The 17206-nt window shown below is 32.6% G+C and overlaps 1 protein-coding gene across 1 annotated transcript in view; it reads right to left on the minus strand.

Annotated features, from left to right (window-relative positions):
• The window catches only part of LOC129234416 (protein lin-28 homolog), a 113543-nt gene extending 97682 nt beyond the window's left edge, over positions 1–15861 (minus strand). The window contains exon 1 of the mRNA XM_054868414.1: positions 15673–15861. Coding sequence (XP_054724389.1) covers positions 15673–15808 — 136 coding nt within the window. The 5' untranslated portion in view covers positions 15809–15861. The remainder of the gene's footprint in view (positions 1–15672) is intronic.
• Between the last annotated feature and the right edge of the window lie 1345 nt (positions 15862–17206).

Raw genomic sequence — 17206 nt, forward strand, 5'->3', positions numbered from 1 at the left:
CCCTGGAGGAGGAAGTGCATAGAAGTCAGTTTGATAGACTTGAAAAATCTACCGAACTGACAAATGGCCGACCTTAACCCTGGACTGCCCTGAATTGAATTTGAAAGAGAGCAGGAAGTCCTAATTAAAGGTCTAAATTTCAAGTGTGCCTTGCAGCTAATGAGAACTAGAACTGCTTTTTCTGTACTTCTTCAAAATATTATAAATTTTGAATAGTAGCAAAATTAAGAATTAAAAAAAAAACATTGTTACTTTCCTTTTCTGACATTAGGAATTTAAAAAAAAAAAACTTTTACGGTGCAAAACATTTCGGGTTTCGGGGGGGAGGGGCGAGCCCGTCAGGCCCCCCCCCTCTGGATACGGCCCTGACTTCACTTTTTATTGATGGATTTAATAAAGAAAGTAGTGCCTAAATTTCAGCTAAGCCTAAAAAAATTCGAGCTAAAAACGTAAAAAACTCCCGCCGCAATTAAGTTAGAGCATTGGAACAAATTGCGTAGAACGCGGAAAATTCTTCCCTTTCCAACGATATATAATATTGATATTTGCGAGTAATTTTTCACCCCCATATTCGGGAATTTATGTGAAAATTGGACCTAAATTGGAATAGAAAAAGAACTATTCATCGAATTGTTTTCGAACTGGTCTGCAAACCTTCTCAGGACTTAAAGGAACAAACTGTGAAAATTTCAGCTCAAATGGGCCGGGTAGTTCTCGAGTTTTGCGAGTTCAAACACACAGACGCTTTTTGGAGACTTCATTTTATACTATGTAGAGATGCTGCAGAATATCTTAAATCTATTTCAAATGTGCGACTTACAAGAGGAATAGCATCTGCAGTTGTGGAATTTAGCTTGGAGCAGTGCACAGTACAGAGCAGCTGGTGAGTGGGCTGACTCTCGACCACTTTCGATTCCTTGCTAGTTCAGAATTGGCACTGGGCATTGACCCGTCCCTAATGTAACTTTCCCTTTCAGGGGAGAAAAAAAGGGAGGGAGAGATCCTCATTCCTTTCTCCTTACCAGGAAGTATCTTGCTGTAAGGTGTTTAGAAGTTCCGATACTCATGATAAAGTGTTGAAATCTAATGGTTCCATGAACTTTCTTTTTAAAATTCTGTATGCTAAAACTGCAGTTTCTCATCTGTCTCAGATAGCACAAACTAATTAATTTTTGAAAGGGCTGACATTGACATTTCCTGGTCATGAAATCTCTCTTTTTGGTGATCAGAATTGGCATTTTAGGTCGTGAGATTTAACAATATATTTCTTCTTTATGGAGTTTGAAGTCAAAGGTCTACATAAACAGCCCTTAACCACCCATGCATTATCGTTTTTACACACTGTAAAAACGATTCAGAAACGTTCCAGGAAAATAATGGGCAGCTGACGTGACCAATTTCAGCCAGTAACGTATCGTGCAAAATCCAGGAACGTTTTCCTATAAAAAATTAGTAACCTTCCTGATACTATCCTGGAAGCCTCCTGAAAAATTCAAAAATCTACCCGTTAAAGCCCAGTTGAGTGTCTGGAAAGTTAGAGTAAACTTAGAAAGGTATCATATAAAAGCTTGGCATCTTCCTGATTTTCCAAGGAAGTTCCAATTACATTCATGGCCAACACTAAGCCAGAATTGCTGGCAAGTAACGAGAATTTTACTCGCCTGCAAATCTTGCAAAGCAACGTAGTTCACACTTATTCGCTTTTTTGGGGAGCTTAATTAGCATAAACGAGCCGTAAGTGAACTGAAGCCGATACGCTTTATAAACACGCACAGTTAAACTTTAAACTGGGAGCTAAAAATATTTTTTACCGCAGAGAAAAGTCTGCATTCATGCAACGTGTAGCAATTCAGGAAACCTTTTTACACTGATACTTGGTTTTTTTGAAGAAAGTGGATAAAGACCGTTAAAATCCTGAAACGTAACACGAAATACCCAGTAACGTCTCGGAGTTTTTTTACAGTGCAAGATTAAAACAAGATTTGAATTTTCCACCATTTTTGTCGTTAATTGTTAGCAGCCATGAAAAAAGAAAAATTTGACAGCTGAAAGTTTAGGGTTACTAAACAGGGAGTGTGTTATGCTAACAGATAGTGAAACAATTCAGTTACTGCATGAGACATTTCCTGGTCATGGAATCTCTCGTTTCGGTGATCAGAATTGGCATTTTAGATCGTGGGATTTAACAATATATTTCTTCTTATGGGGTTATTTGAAGTCAAAGGTCTATATAATCAGCCCACAACCACCCATGCATTATCGTGCTGCGATATCGAGCGCAAATAAGTAACTGCTTGACCAGCCTCAACTTTCATTATTTCTGAAATAATTGTTCAATAATGAAAACGCGTTATTGCATCGTATAACGCTCCATTTTTAATAACCCTAAACTTTCAGCTGCCAAATTGTTCTTTTTTCTGGGTTGCCAACAATTTACTGCAAAAATGGCGGCAAATTCAAATCTTGCGTTGATTTTGGGACACCCTTTATAAGCCCATTAACCAAAACATTCTTTTGTCAACTGTTCAGTCTTTCTTCTTTTGCTTTCTCTTTTTGGTAGAGGAGAGGGGAAGGTCAATTTAAAATTCCTGGATATTTATTTAGTGGAGCGTCGAATAAAATATTCATCTTTTTGAAAAAACTTAGTAAGTTGCTCAAAATATTTTTTGAAAACTAAGTTCATGCTTTTTAAATTTTACAGTGGTGCATGAAGATGGAAAACAATAAGTATTTCTGTGGTGTAATAGTTCTGAATAGCGAGAGGTTCAAAACCCCTTTGGAATTTATTTCTTTATGATTTTGTTGTATCTCGTATCGAAGTTGTTGGTACGGTTAAATTTTACTGAACACATTTCGGGGAAACAAACGTTTTATTATTGAAATCATTTCGTTGCAGCCTAACTAATGTAAATAAATAGAAAACGCGTGAGCGTTAGATGACAGTGGAACTCCGATTTTACGTATTCCGTCGATCTACACTGTAAAAAAATTCCGAAACGTTACTGGTTATCTCCGTGGAACGTTTCGGGATTTCAGAAGTTTTCACCTATTTCCCCGCAAAATCAAGTATCTTCGCAAAAAAGTTTCCTGAATTTGCTGAAAGATGCACGAATGCAGACATTTCACTGGTGTGAAAGATATTTTTTGCTACCAGTTTAAAGAATGACTGAGAATGTTTATAAGGTGTATCGGCTTCAAATTGATCACGGCCCGTCCAGATCGACTGAACTCCTAATGGGAGCAAATAAGTCACTGGCTAGCTACAGCCTTGCGAGGCAGGAATTGCAGGCAAGAAATATGGTTGGTTCTTGCTTGCAATTATTCGCGCAGCTTTGGCCATGGTCGCGGTAATGCTTCTGGACCTTTCTTGGTAAACCAGGAAGGTTCTAATCAAATACATTAAACCTATTTAATTTTTGTAGAAGGTTCACGATTGGCTTTAACAGGGGATATTTCCCAGCATTTCAGGAAGGTTACTCACTTGTATCGGAAAACGTTCCTGGTTTTTGTAAGAAATGTTACTGGTTGAAATTGGGCACATCAGCTGCCTATTATTTTCCAGGAACGTTTCTGAATCGTTTTTACAGTGTAGTGATAAAAAACGCAACAAGCGGGAAAAATGTAAAAATTGGAGATGGGGATATATATACATTTAGGAATAGTATTGAAAAATTGATACTTTTCTAATAGCCTTGTGGAAGAAATCTGTAATCTTTTTTTTTTTTTTTTTTTTTTTTTTTGAGCAATCACGAATTGTTTATTTATCCTCACTTGACCAAAGTTGATATTGCTCTGATTTTTCAGATTACCATCACAAATTATCTTTAATATTTATTTAGAAAGCAAAATTTTAGTCGTCACAGTTACAAATCGTCTGTGGTTTAATTTTATTCATATTTTTTCGAGGCTTAACTCAAGCACACTCAACGTTAAAGGAAATGTTTTTTGTGCAAAATTACTTTTTTTTTTTTCAGGAAAAAAACATCTATATGGAGGAAATAGAGCAGCAGAATTTCATCCAAATACAAAAATAACAGATTACTAACTCACACCATTTAAGATTGATAGGAAATAAAAATACTGAACGTTATACGTGGTAAATAATATTTATGATAAATATATATACTGGTGGATATCGGCCACAAAATCTTTATCTTTACTGCCGCGTTCTAATCACCATTTTTTTTTTTTAATGGATATGCCTCGTATTACCTGTTCTAGAAAATCACCAGTCATAATATGAGGGCGCTCAATTCTTGACCAGTTCCATTCCATTTTAAGAAACAAAAAACTCATCGAGTAAGGTCCTATCGCCATTCGTGATTGCAAAAACATAATTTGAATCCAAGAAGTCTGAATTCATTTTTTTTTTCTTTTTTTAATTTTCTTTTTATGTGCAATTTCATTTACGACACGTTCTATTATCGCATTTTTTTAAACAAATTTTCTTCTTATTCTGCATTTGCAAATAAAAATAGTGTTACATAATAAAGAATAAATACCTTTGTGCTGAAAAATTTAAAATGTCAGTAATCCAACGTTATTAAGCACAAAACTTGCAAATGATTGCAGACAGGTGTTTCGGTGTTACAAGGAACACCTTTTTCAATGCAAAGAAGTGTGAGCTTTTGGATGAAAAGTCATCCGAGAAAAGCAACACGGTGGAACAGGAGGTAGTATAAATATCAAAAAATAGAAATTAAACAAAAACAAAAAAGATAAAATGACACACGGAGACAAAATTTATTATATAATTCCACCAGGAAAAAACCGTTAAGTAATAAATTTTAAAAGAAAACCCATAAACAATGCAAAAAGTCCATTTGTCTCCGTGTGTCATTTTATCTTTTTTGTTTTTGTTTAATTTCTATTTTTTGATATTTATACTACCTCCTGTTCCACCGTGTTGCTTTTCTCGGATGACTTTTCATCCAAAAGCTCACACTTCTTTGCATTGAAAAAGGTGTTCCTTGTAACACCGAAACACGTGTCTGCAATCATTTGCAAGTTTTGTGCTTAATAACGTTGGATTACTGACATTTTAAATAGTGTTACATATTTTATGATTTTACAGTAAAGACAGAAAGATGGAGCAGAAATAACTCCATAATGACTTCATGCAGCTAAGAAACAAATTTATCTTGAGAAAAGACCCAGAATGGATGTTTGTCAGTCTTGTAGAGGAAATACGATTTTGATCCGTTCTAAAAAATATGTAGGATTGATCGGATTTGTTGAAAATATTGAACGTAAAATCCGAAATATTTCAAAGATATATCGGTATAGCAGAAAATGACGTCGGAAGCTGGATGACGTATGAAACGGACAATGTAAAATCGAGGTCCCACTTATTTCTTGTTATCTATGCTAATATTATAAAGCTGAAGAGTTTGTTTGTTCGAACGTGCTAATATCAGGAACTACTGGTTCGAATTGAAACATTCCTTTTGCGACGAATATTCCATTCATTGAGGAAGGCTATGAGCTACATAACATCATGCTATGACTAATAGGAGTGGAATAGCAATAAAAAATGGTAAGAAAACGGGAAAATTTATATTATAATATAAAATGCTTGGAACGCAGAATATGCGTATACCCACGGTGGCTAGACCTGAAAGTGCGGGCTTCGCCATCCAGTAAGTGTAGGTCAGCTATGAGGCAAATCTTGAAGGTACTTTTCAGAGAAAAATCCTACTATGCTAAAAATGGTTTGTAAAAATATATCTATACTAATAATATAAAGCTGTAGATTTTTTGTTTGAACGTGCTAATCTCAGGAACTGCTGGTTTGAATTGAAACATTCTCTTTGTGTTGAATAGTCCATTCATTGAGGAAGGCTATAGCTTACATAACATCACGCTATGACTAATAGGCCGCTTCACTTGCTAAAGGGCAAGATTACGGTAGCGTGGTTGCTTGGCAATTATTTCAGTTTTAAAGCTGCTGTTAATATTTTTATGTGTTTTGGCGAATAGTTTTGAATTCCGAAGACTTTAATAGGTCTTTTGAAAAGGTATTTACGCATTTTAGTTGAAGAAAAAGATCATTTCCCAGCAGAATGGAGGCGGGAGGCGTGAATTTTTTTTTGTTCAGCGGACTTCCTTTCACTTAGCACGGGCATCGCCGTGCGGATACTGCTACTTAAATTATAAACCCTATCCTTACGAAAGAGTGAAACTAAATGACTACATTAAATACTCATTTCTCAAATATCTTGGAAATTTAAAGATAGAATTAATGAGTTTTATGGAAGTCAAATGATTTGTTATCAATCAAAACTCAAAGTTAATTCATCGACAAAATCAGAGTTGTTAGGCTCAATTTTCCAATGAAAATTGATCGCATAACTTTCAGAAGTGTCGGGCAAAAAACGAAACTTGACGGTTTTAAGAAAATCCTCGCAAGAATGGTTTTTTATAAATGCCAAACACGCATTTACAATTCAATTCTCAATTTTGGTCCCACAGCGTTGAATTTGTCGATGTATTTAACTAGGGTAAAGGTAATCACTTCGGTTCCAAAACTATTGTTCTACTGCACCGCTATAACTGCATCGTATCACAATAATTTAAATTATTAATATGCATTGAAAACAATTTAATTGTATCATTGTTTCTGACGATTATCTAAGAAATAAACAAATACCTTTGCTTGCAAATGTAACTGGTAATCAACAACGTTTTGACGCACAAAGTAGCAGATTGCTGCTGACACGTGTTTCGAGGTTTCAAAGAATCTCTTTTTCAATGCAAATAGTGAACGTTTGGATGAATTTTGACAGGAAGTCTTTTCATCCAAAAAATCTCACTATATGCATTGAAAAAGAGGTTCCCTGAAACCTTGAAACACGTGTATGCAGTAATCTGCTAATTTTGTGCGTCAAAACGTTTTTGATTATAAGTCAATTATCTGAATCACTACGAAATTTAATTCTTGTCAAAGATTTTTTTTTTCATAGAAGATAGTAGCGAATTCTCAATGCAATATACTGTTCTTGAAAATATTTTATGTATGCTTATTATTAACTACATCTAAGCAAAGATAAGTGCATCACATCGTTTAAACGTTTGCAGGCTTATTATGCAACTGCGATGCCAAATACAATTTTATTAGTCTCCGGTATTGTCGAAAGTTAAATGCTGCCTTATTTTATTGACAAAACTGGAAAGTTCTTGAATCATAAAAAAGTAAAAATTGCCTAATAACGATATTTTTTAGTCTTTTTTTCAATTCCAATTTTGATTTCGGCCCTACTTGATTGGAAAGTTAAGAGGTTTTCCGAATGCGATGCCTAATACAAAACTACGTGGTGTCTTTTTACTTTTTTTTTTTCAAAGGTTGAATTGTGCCCTATTTGATTGACAAACAGGTTATTTTTACTAATTCAATAGTGTACAGGGCAACGGCAACATGATTCACCAGATTTCAAGAAACACATTTTGGAAGTTAGAAGAAAAATGATCAAAAGAAACACATTGGAGCCTTGAAACAGCTATATGCTGCATTTTCTTGATAATTTGTGCTTCATTTACGTTAGTTTTTTCATTTCAATCCAATTTTAGAAGGGAAAGATTTAATGCAAGTATTCTTTACTGTTCACATGACTCTGCAAAATCAAACTATATTTATTTCATGTTTATTTTTGAAAATCTCATTGCCATATTTAAATGGGTTTTTATTACAATGAAATATGATTCCAGTAACAATACTTTTGCAACGCTTAGTTAGTTGATTCTACAATACTAAATATAGAGCCCTTTTGCCCTGTTATACTTTGACTTTTACCACTATTTCGTAACATTAGGAATCACCCTGTCTATGCAGTTTGCATTGTATAATTATGTGTTTCAAAAATTTGCTCGAACGTCCAACTGAGTTCTTTAGTTTTAATCGATTATTTTTTTTTTAAATAATGATTTTTTTGTTTGATTTGATGTTTTTCCAAAAATGTTTGCAGGATTTCCTCTCACAAAGTTTTTAATGTGACTTAGCCGCACCTTAAGTTCTTAACGATGAACATTTAGAAGATCTAACAATTAAAATATACAATACAACTAAAATATATAGATTTTAATTATGAAAAACTAAATTATATGCATCAAATAACAAAATTTCAGTATGTATCTGTTAACTTTTGTTAATTTTAATCAGGCAGTATTTTGCTTTAACACACACAGCTATTCTTTATATTTTTAACAGAAGGGTTATGAGAGTTTAGTGTGAATTTATTCTTCATGCAGTCTTTTACACAAAACGATTCATTGCTTTAAAATAATACAAAGAAAAAATTTATTGTTTTTAAAAAATATATACATTAAAAAAATTCAGTGTTGCAAAAAAAAAAAAAAAACACAAAAAAAAAAAAAATTCATTATGTTAAAAAAACTGCAAGAAAAGGCTTCATTGATGTAAAATAACTACAGTAAAAACATTCATTGTTGTAAAAAAAACTACTATGGCAGCGAGGATTAATTTCATACATAAGGTCTCTATTTCATATCTCACGAATCTAAATGCTAGTTAATTTGTAAAAATCCACTTAAAATTGGAAAGAAACGCAAGAGCTTAACTCTAACAAGCTACCTTGCAAATTAAGCCCTGATTGCCAGGGAAGACGTTTCCAAGAAAACTCGAACCCAGCAATCGGCAACCTAAATTGACTGAAGATCTATTTTCCCAAGTTTAATGTGAGCACAAGATCGACTTGTGAGAGGGGGGCGTGATGCATACACTTGAGACTAAAACGGATGTTTTGCATACAGGGTTAAGTTGAGACTATGCTGGCTCCAAATTGTAGGTCAACTCTTATTTTAAAAAAAAAGAAAGAAAGAAAGAAAAACTTTGATACTTATTAAGTAGTTGTTTTTAGTTGCAAAAATAATGTTTTGTTAACCGATATAAGAATATTTTCAGAAACAAGTATAATATTTTATTTAAAATTGATAAAATTGTGACTGAAAGAATTCCAATGACTATAAAAAGTTCGGAAATTTTTCAAATAACTTTTAATTTAGACGTTAAACCGATTTTTTTCCCCAGAAATTAACGTTAAAAACTCTAGTCTGAGGAAAAGCAGGACTCAAAATATTGCCGCGATCGACTCATAATGGACTCGAGATCGACCGGTCGATCGCAATCGACGGGTTGCCTACCGCTGCCCTAACCCCTTTTTTCTCATACGCACACAGTAGCTGACTAAGATATTCTTTATAACCCCAAAAAGTGAGGCTTAATTTTCTTTGCAATTCTGCATTTTTCTTTATCATATTTTTTTCCTGAGCAATAGTAATACTTGAGAGATGACGGCCTACGTTAAATTTTCTTGATCATGGATTCCGAGAAATTTTGTCAATTCTCTTACCGAACCCCTACCTCCCCCACCCCCAGGGAAAAACCCTGTCTTATATGTTTTGTTGTTTTTTTTTTTTTTTTAAGTACACAAATTAATAGGAAGGATATGACTGTTGAAACAGTGTATGTTTCGAAATTTGTTAGTTCCGGTCCTAAGTCAAGTCGGAGATTTATGTTCAATTTATTGCTCCGCTTTGTCAAAATGGAATTTACGCGACTCACGTCAAAGTCAACTACTTACGAGCTTGGAAATGAGTTCATTTAAAAAGGGAGAAATCGCATTACAAGGTCTTAGATTTTATTGCGCAATATTTAGTTTCTTCCAAATTTTAATCATAGTTAAATCATTTGAAATTCAATTCTCTTATGCTCTTGAGCACAAAACTAAAAACGCTTTCAAACTAAGAATCGTATTATTATTTATTTTATTTATTTATTATTATTTTTTTTTTTTTTTTTGCTATCAATAAATTAGGGATTGGATAACATTAGTATTCAGTGATCCCCTAGATCAAATCGACCTCGAATTACATTTTGTCGATCCTAATAACCTAACCCCTAAACTGTTTTTCTCCTAGCTTAAAATTACTTTTTTTCTTTTTCGATTTTTTTATAAAATTGTTTTAAGAAATGTGCAGAAAATACATAAAGATGCTATTAATTCGCAACTGACTCAGCTGTAAGCAGAACAATATTTTTAAGTACTTGCTATCAAAAATAAAAAATTGAATTATCTTTGTAGGTTGGTATAAATTATTTTTATTTCCAGTTTTGAAAGTTGTTTCATCATTAGGTACATTGAAAATGCATATTGTATTTCTGAAAAAAATTAATCGATTTTACGTCAAATTATCTTTTGCGCTGCTTACAATGAGTTCGTTGTTCGTACGTTTACGTATCAATCAAATGAGGTTTTGGAAATTAAATGTGTCTGTAATGTAAGCATAAGGGAAAACCAAAGATTTTCACTAGTCTGCGATGAAATTGTTAACTCCGAAGCTTGACTGTTTTGAGGGTATTTTTAACGTGCTGGAATCAAATTCGAAATTAGAAAATTCCAAACACGTACCGTTTATTTTTTTAAAGGAGAGAGAAATGTGACTTCGCTACAAAAAAAAAAAAAAAAAAAAAAAAAAAAAAAAAAAAAAAACACACATTTTTAATAATTATTTAGACAAAGCAGTAAATAAATATATATTTCTGTAATTGATTCATGATAAGGCAACATATGAAGAATATTCTTTAAATTTTTCGTTCGTTTTTATAATGAGCCATTGACTGCGACTCTCCGTAGACGTTTCAAAGAAAAAAGCGGTGTCCTTCATCATAACTCATGACTAGATTATCTGAAATTATGAAACCATAATGATTTTAGCAGTTAATAAGTTTCTACAAGTAACAACGTCGAATTTGTTGTTGTTTTTTTTAAATTGATTTTCCAATTTTTCACGGCACTTATTAATCAAGACACCAGTTTCTCATCAAAAAACTAAACTTTCAAGTTACTTTAAATTTAAAAAAATAATAGTAATAGACGTCACCGACTTGCAGAAACTTAACTTATTAACCAATAAAATTAACTCAGTTTCTTGATTTCAGATGTTACAATGATTAGTTATGAGGGGCATTGCAAGGAAGCAATTGGTTTTTTGCCTTGAGGCGTCCGCGGAAAAACACTGTCAATGGTTTATTTCTTCCCAAAAATTAATGAAAATTTCACAGAATATTTTTTAAATGTTACTTTAACAAAACTTTTCTATATAAATAAATAAATATTAATTGTAGCGTCAAAACCAATTAAAAAAAGTACGCTTTTTTTGTATCGAATTAACTTTGCTGATACCTTTAATTTAATTCATTTTCCTTACAGCGTAATTTCCGTTTGTCCAAAGAATAATTACATAACTAAGCTCAGCAAGTTGTAGGCATCAAATATTGTCTTTTCTTAAAAATAAAAAAGTATTTTGAAAGTGTTTATGATGAATTCACGTAATTATATAATGCACGTAAAGTGATTTCGTGTGAATGGATTAAAAATTCAGATTCGGCACATCGACCTTACATACAATCATATATTTTACTTAAGACAACAAACAAAAAGTTTAAATTCACAGACTAGTGCAATCACCTAAACCACGTATTTCTCTTGGGAGCATTTTGACATCCATGAAACGTAATCATGAAATTCACGATTGTAAAACCTAAACCCCAAACCGCATAGAAGATTAAGTGCGCTTGAATTGCTTAGTTAATAGTTAAACTAATTGAGAAATTAAAGAACTTTAAACTTATTTTAACGAATGAAATCTTTAAGGAACACGTTTATACTCGTACTTTTCAAAGCTGTTTTTAGGTAAATTTTTCGTGGGGCAATATTTAAGGTATTTTACTGGGGTCTCGATTTAAGAGTATGTCATGCCCCAGGTGACGAAACTTTATAATGATTTAAATTGATCCTCTTTTGCGCTTTTTTCAATGACATTCAGTGAACATTTTTATTTTTTTATAATAAATCCATTATTTCGTTTTACATGCAGTTTTAAAAATAAAAAGACGATATCTATCCTTGTGAAACATCACGAAGCTGAAACGCTTAGTAACTGTAGTAGTTAATTTTAATGGAAAATTTGAGGTAATATAAAATATAAATGCAGTGTCAGCGAAAGAAATATTTCGGTTTATGCAAAAAAAAAAAAAAAAAAAAAAAAGATCAGTACTGCTATTTTTAGAAGCAATTATTTTTCTAGAGAAAATTAAAAGAATTATTAAAAACGTTTTTCTTTTTTTTTTTAATTTTTTCTTCTTCTTGTGCATACTTTTTCTCTCTATTGCAGACGAAAAGCAACATTTTCTTCTTCACTGTTTCACTTATTTTTGTTAGTTCTGAGAAGAAACAATAATAATAAAAATTAAGAAGTAGAATTGAAATGCTGTCACTTTAATGCATTAGCTTTATTTCCTTTAAATATTGGATCAATGATTGGATTGAAAGAATGGGAGATTAGGGATACTTGATCCCTGGGGACACCTGATCCCACAGCCAAAAAAGTACCAAAATCATTAAGTAGAGATTTGAAAGCTGACAATTATGTTAAAGTTATACATGTAAATAAAAACTGGCAACACTTTGTTTTTTTCAGCCATTTTGTTTTAGCTCAAGAAATGATTGTCTGAATGTGTTAAGGGAAACTTTATTTTAGGAAAGCATTTTGAAATTTACATTATCTGTTAAATACAACTTTTAAAAAATACTGAAGTGTAACGTTAAAGTATAGACAGTTTTTAATAATTGAAACATACTTTTAGTAAATTGCCACCGATTGTTACCAGGGCTGCGGAGTCGGAGGAAAAATTACCGACTCCGAGTCCAACTCCTGGATTTTGAAACGTCCGACTCCGACTCCGGCTTATTTACTTTTTTTTTCAAATCTCCCTCCCCTCATGGGAAGGGGGGAAAACCCTAAACAAAGATTGAAATATTAATTTCTTTTTATGAAATTTTCGCGTTGTATTTTATTGTAAACCTAAGATGCATACAACGTTAGAAATTCAATTTGAAAATCAAATTATCCAATAGTTGCGATTTCTAAAGTGAGATTACTTAAAAATCCCATTTTTAAAAGAAAGTGAAAATGATTAATTTGCTACCCTTTTATGCTTAACTAACAGATGTTGATCAAATCCTGTGCTTTCAATTTTTAAAAACTGTAACTTGAGGGTTTTTTGTTTATGGTCAAAAAACTTTTCTTGACAGGGGGTGGTCCTCCCCCCTCCTGGGAGACACCCATCTGGCCATCTGGTGGGTACCACCTCAACTTAATCTCAGAGTTAATAAAAATTGAAATGATTTAATTCTGAAAAAAATCCCCAATAATAAATCTTAAATTTCATCTTAAAATTTCAACGAAAATATTGCTTTATATTGCGGGGAGAGGTCGGGTACATGTACGTCTGGAGCAAATTTTACACAAGATGCGACGGTATACAGCTTTGTACGAATAACTTTTACTATAACTAGATTTCTTGACTCAATTTTTAATTGTAGTTTTATTAGAAGCTTTAGAATTAACTTTAATATGACGATTTTAGGATTATCTACAATTATTGAGTGTTGTAACCTATAAATCATGTACTGATTTTATTTTGTACTTTTTAGGGATAACCAAGCTTTCTTAGATAAAGTCTTTAGATTTAAAAAAAAAATACATTTTTACTTTATCAGATCTTTTGGATTCGTGCTTTCGTGCCAGCACTTATTTGAATTTATCAAGCACCCTCAGAAGTTTCCTGACTTGCTCAAGCAATACATACATTCATTTTACTATTTCATGACTGAGATCGAGGTAAAAAAATATGTTAATATTTTTATTCGTAAATGATTACTTTGAAAATGTTAGGCAACATAACTGTTTGCTGACAGTTGCTATCAGTTAAATAAAGTTCAAAAAAAAAAAAAAAAATAAGCAAACTAGGATATGGCGTAGGTAGCTGTTACAGAAAGTTTGATAAACAATCAAGCCAGCGGGTTGCCACAATGATTATTTTCTTATTAGTAAGCCTTTATAGATGTAATCAAATTAATTGGTAGTCAGTTTTTAAAAAAAATGCAGGGAGAGTCTGAAAATTAAAGGAAAAAAGAATCCCGAGGTCGGAGTCGGAATGTTTTTGAACGACTCCGAATCCTTTACCCCAAAATCAGTCCGACTCCAAAGCCCTGATTGTTACTACGCTGGCACACTTACTGATAGAAAAAGGATGTGTGTAAAAATTGCATATTAGGAATATTTGATCCCTTCGTTTTGAGGGATACATGATCCCAGGGATCAAGTATCCATGTGACAATATAAACACAATGAAAACAATGTAACTGTTGTTTACTTAGTTGACATTAACTTTAAACATTCAAAACCAGGTTAAAATGATAAAATTTATCATAGTATAAGTGATAGATTTAAACAATCACTGCAGTAACTATGCTAAATAATTAAAATATCAATTCGCACTTATAACCCACATAACACCTCAAACATCTAAACATAAACTAACTCTACTGATGAAATATGTTCTGATCAGCTAAATAAGCTTGAACAAGTTAAAATAGATGTCAAATCCTTGCTTGAATGAAAAAAAAATGACTTTGTTATAGTTAGATTTACAACAAAAAAGTGAGCTGCCCAGTATGTAGACACATTAGCGGATAGAATGCAAAACTGGATTTCTAGAGTTAGAAAAAAGTTTCCTAAAGCGAAAAGATAATATGCTTAATCAAGTTTTTTTTCTGAAAAATCGACAAAACGTGTAGTAAATGAGAATGAATGTGTTAAGTTGCACACATCCAGTTGGATTGAGATTAACTTTAAGAATTATACAACAAACGAATTGTTTGTCTTTGACTTTTTAGGTTTTGAAAATATATGCTAGGCTTTTTATTTTAATTAGTATACTGAACTAACACTTTTTCCCCTCTTTTTTTAAAATTAATTCAATCGATAAACTCTTAATTTTATTATTATAAGACAAGAAGCAAATTAGTTGAGTTTTGCGCTTGTCATCCTATTTTTTTATTATTTGCTGTAATTTTAGCTTCATTACGCTATTTTTAAAAAATTGTTAGTTTTCTTTATAAAATATATTATTCATAACTGTATTGGAGAATAAGTAACTGATCAAAAGCATCATAAGTTCATTAAAGTTCAGTACATTTTTTTTACAAATATCCTAGTGGAATTTAAAACAATGTTATTTTTTGTTCACATTATTATAATCCAGTAATGAAAATTAGAAATATTGTTATTTTTTAGAAACATTATACAGAAAACTAAAATCCATAAATAAATTTCTGCTCTCATGAAAAGTCCGTAATTTTCTTAGTAGGATCAAATGTCCTCATGAAGGGATCATGTATCTCTTGATGTGGGGATACAGGATCCCTTTATAAAATTATTGAAAAAAAATTTTTAACAGAACTATTTGTTTCATTTCAAAAAAAAAAAAAAAAGAAAAAAATTACCTTTGTTCAATGACTTTTTTTAAAAAAGAAAACTGATAATTTGCAGCAGATAAAAAAATTGAAAACTGAAGTGAGGATCAAGTATCCCAGTCTCCTCTACCCATCCTCGTAGCTTTTCCCATACGTGATATTAAAAAAATCAATTTAATTTCCAACAACTGTCCCCCCCCCCTTGAATGTGTTATCGTTACTGAAAGTGAGATAAAATTTTTCAAATTGATTCTTTTGATATGACGGAACATTTGTAATACCAAATTCAAACGGTTTTAAAGAGCCCTTGACCTAAGAAATTTGTTTAAAAGCTTACCATTTGTCGTTCGTATGTCTTCTTCTTTAACAGTGTCATTGAAGATCTTACCATTTGTCGTTGGAATGTCGGCTTCTTTGATAGCATCGCAACCGTTGAGATGAACTGGACTTGAAGTTTCCGTGATACGAGTCATGACTTAAAATTTTTTTAAAAATCCATTCAGTCAGTTAATTTTTTTTTTTTTTTTTTTTTTTTAAACTTCGGAGTTGATCACACCAGACACTTAAAATTTCATCTAACCAACTACTGAACCAGTTAAAAGCTAGAAAAAGACAAGAACCAAACAATTTCGATATAAAATAAAGCGCCTTTTGCCCCTTTGGAGTGTTCCAGACCTCGCCTGGGTCTGGGGGGTCCAAGGCCGTTCCTCGATATCCGACTGCCCCCGAGGGCTTTTTAGCTCCGCGCGATAAACAACTTCAAGGATGAGTTTAAACTTCAATCAAATGGCCGAGTTCCAGAAACGGAGTCTGGAAGAGATTTTTTTGATCAGTTTTGAAGTGTCCCCCAGAACGAAATATCTACATTCAACGAGCAAATACGAGCGGCAGAGGGGGGGATTGATGTCGCGACGCTATTGGCCTGAAGGGTAGGGGGGTGATCGTTTCCTATAGGTCATTGGAGCGAGGGTCCTGTGAGTGGTGGATGTGCCGCTCGGTTGTGATTGGTTAGCAGCTGTCGGGCGGGTTGAAATAGGGAAAGTGAAAAATTCCACTAGCTGAAGTTTTTCTTTTTATATTTCGAAGCGCTCTTTTTTTATTCTACGACCCGTTATTTTCTCCCCAATCCCTCTTTTCTGCTTCTTTTTTCATCGAGCAGAGAGAAGGGATTTTTTTTTCCTTTTCCTGGGAGATTGCTCTGGTAACAGGTTAAACAAGACGACAGCTATGGGTAAACCGAAGAAAAATGGCGCAAGATTGCTCTTCGCTTTTGTTTTAAATTTTATATTGCATGAAATGAATTCCATTAATGTAACAAATCAGGTTAACGAATCAGTTGAACTGTCATATTCATTTGTGAACTTTAACTAAATCCATTAATTACTTCAATTTAACAGCTGTATAAAGACTGAAAATATCGCGGTTTGCTTTTAGTCAAATTGTATAACTAAAAGTTTTACGTTCCAATTATTTTCAGCTTTCTAACACGTATTTTTATATAAGCTAATTTCACCTTATTTTAATCTCTCTCTCTCTCTCTCTCTCTCTCTCTCTCTCTCTCTCTCTCTCTCTCTCTCTCTCTCTCTCTCTCTCTTTGGTACTTCTAATATATTTTTTAAGTATATGTTGATACTTCATTATCAAGTAGTTTTGAATTTAGTTTAAACTTATTAGCTTAGTATTTATTTGAATTTAAAAGATTAAACAATTTCAATACAGTCAACAAAACAATTTCACTATAGTACGTTTACATACAGTTTGCTTTACTCAATACAGTTCTCATACATCATAGTTCACTTCTTTAAAAAAAAAAAGAAAAAAAAGGTTGAAAAGGGTTTCTTTTGTAACACCTTAAGCACAATGTCTGCTAT

Source organism: Uloborus diversus, chromosome 1 (genome assembly GCF_026930045.1).
Source record: "Uloborus diversus isolate 005 chromosome 1, Udiv.v.3.1, whole genome shotgun sequence".
In the NCBI taxonomy this organism is placed as follows: Eukaryota; Metazoa; Arthropoda; class Arachnida; order Araneae; family Uloboridae; genus Uloborus; species Uloborus diversus.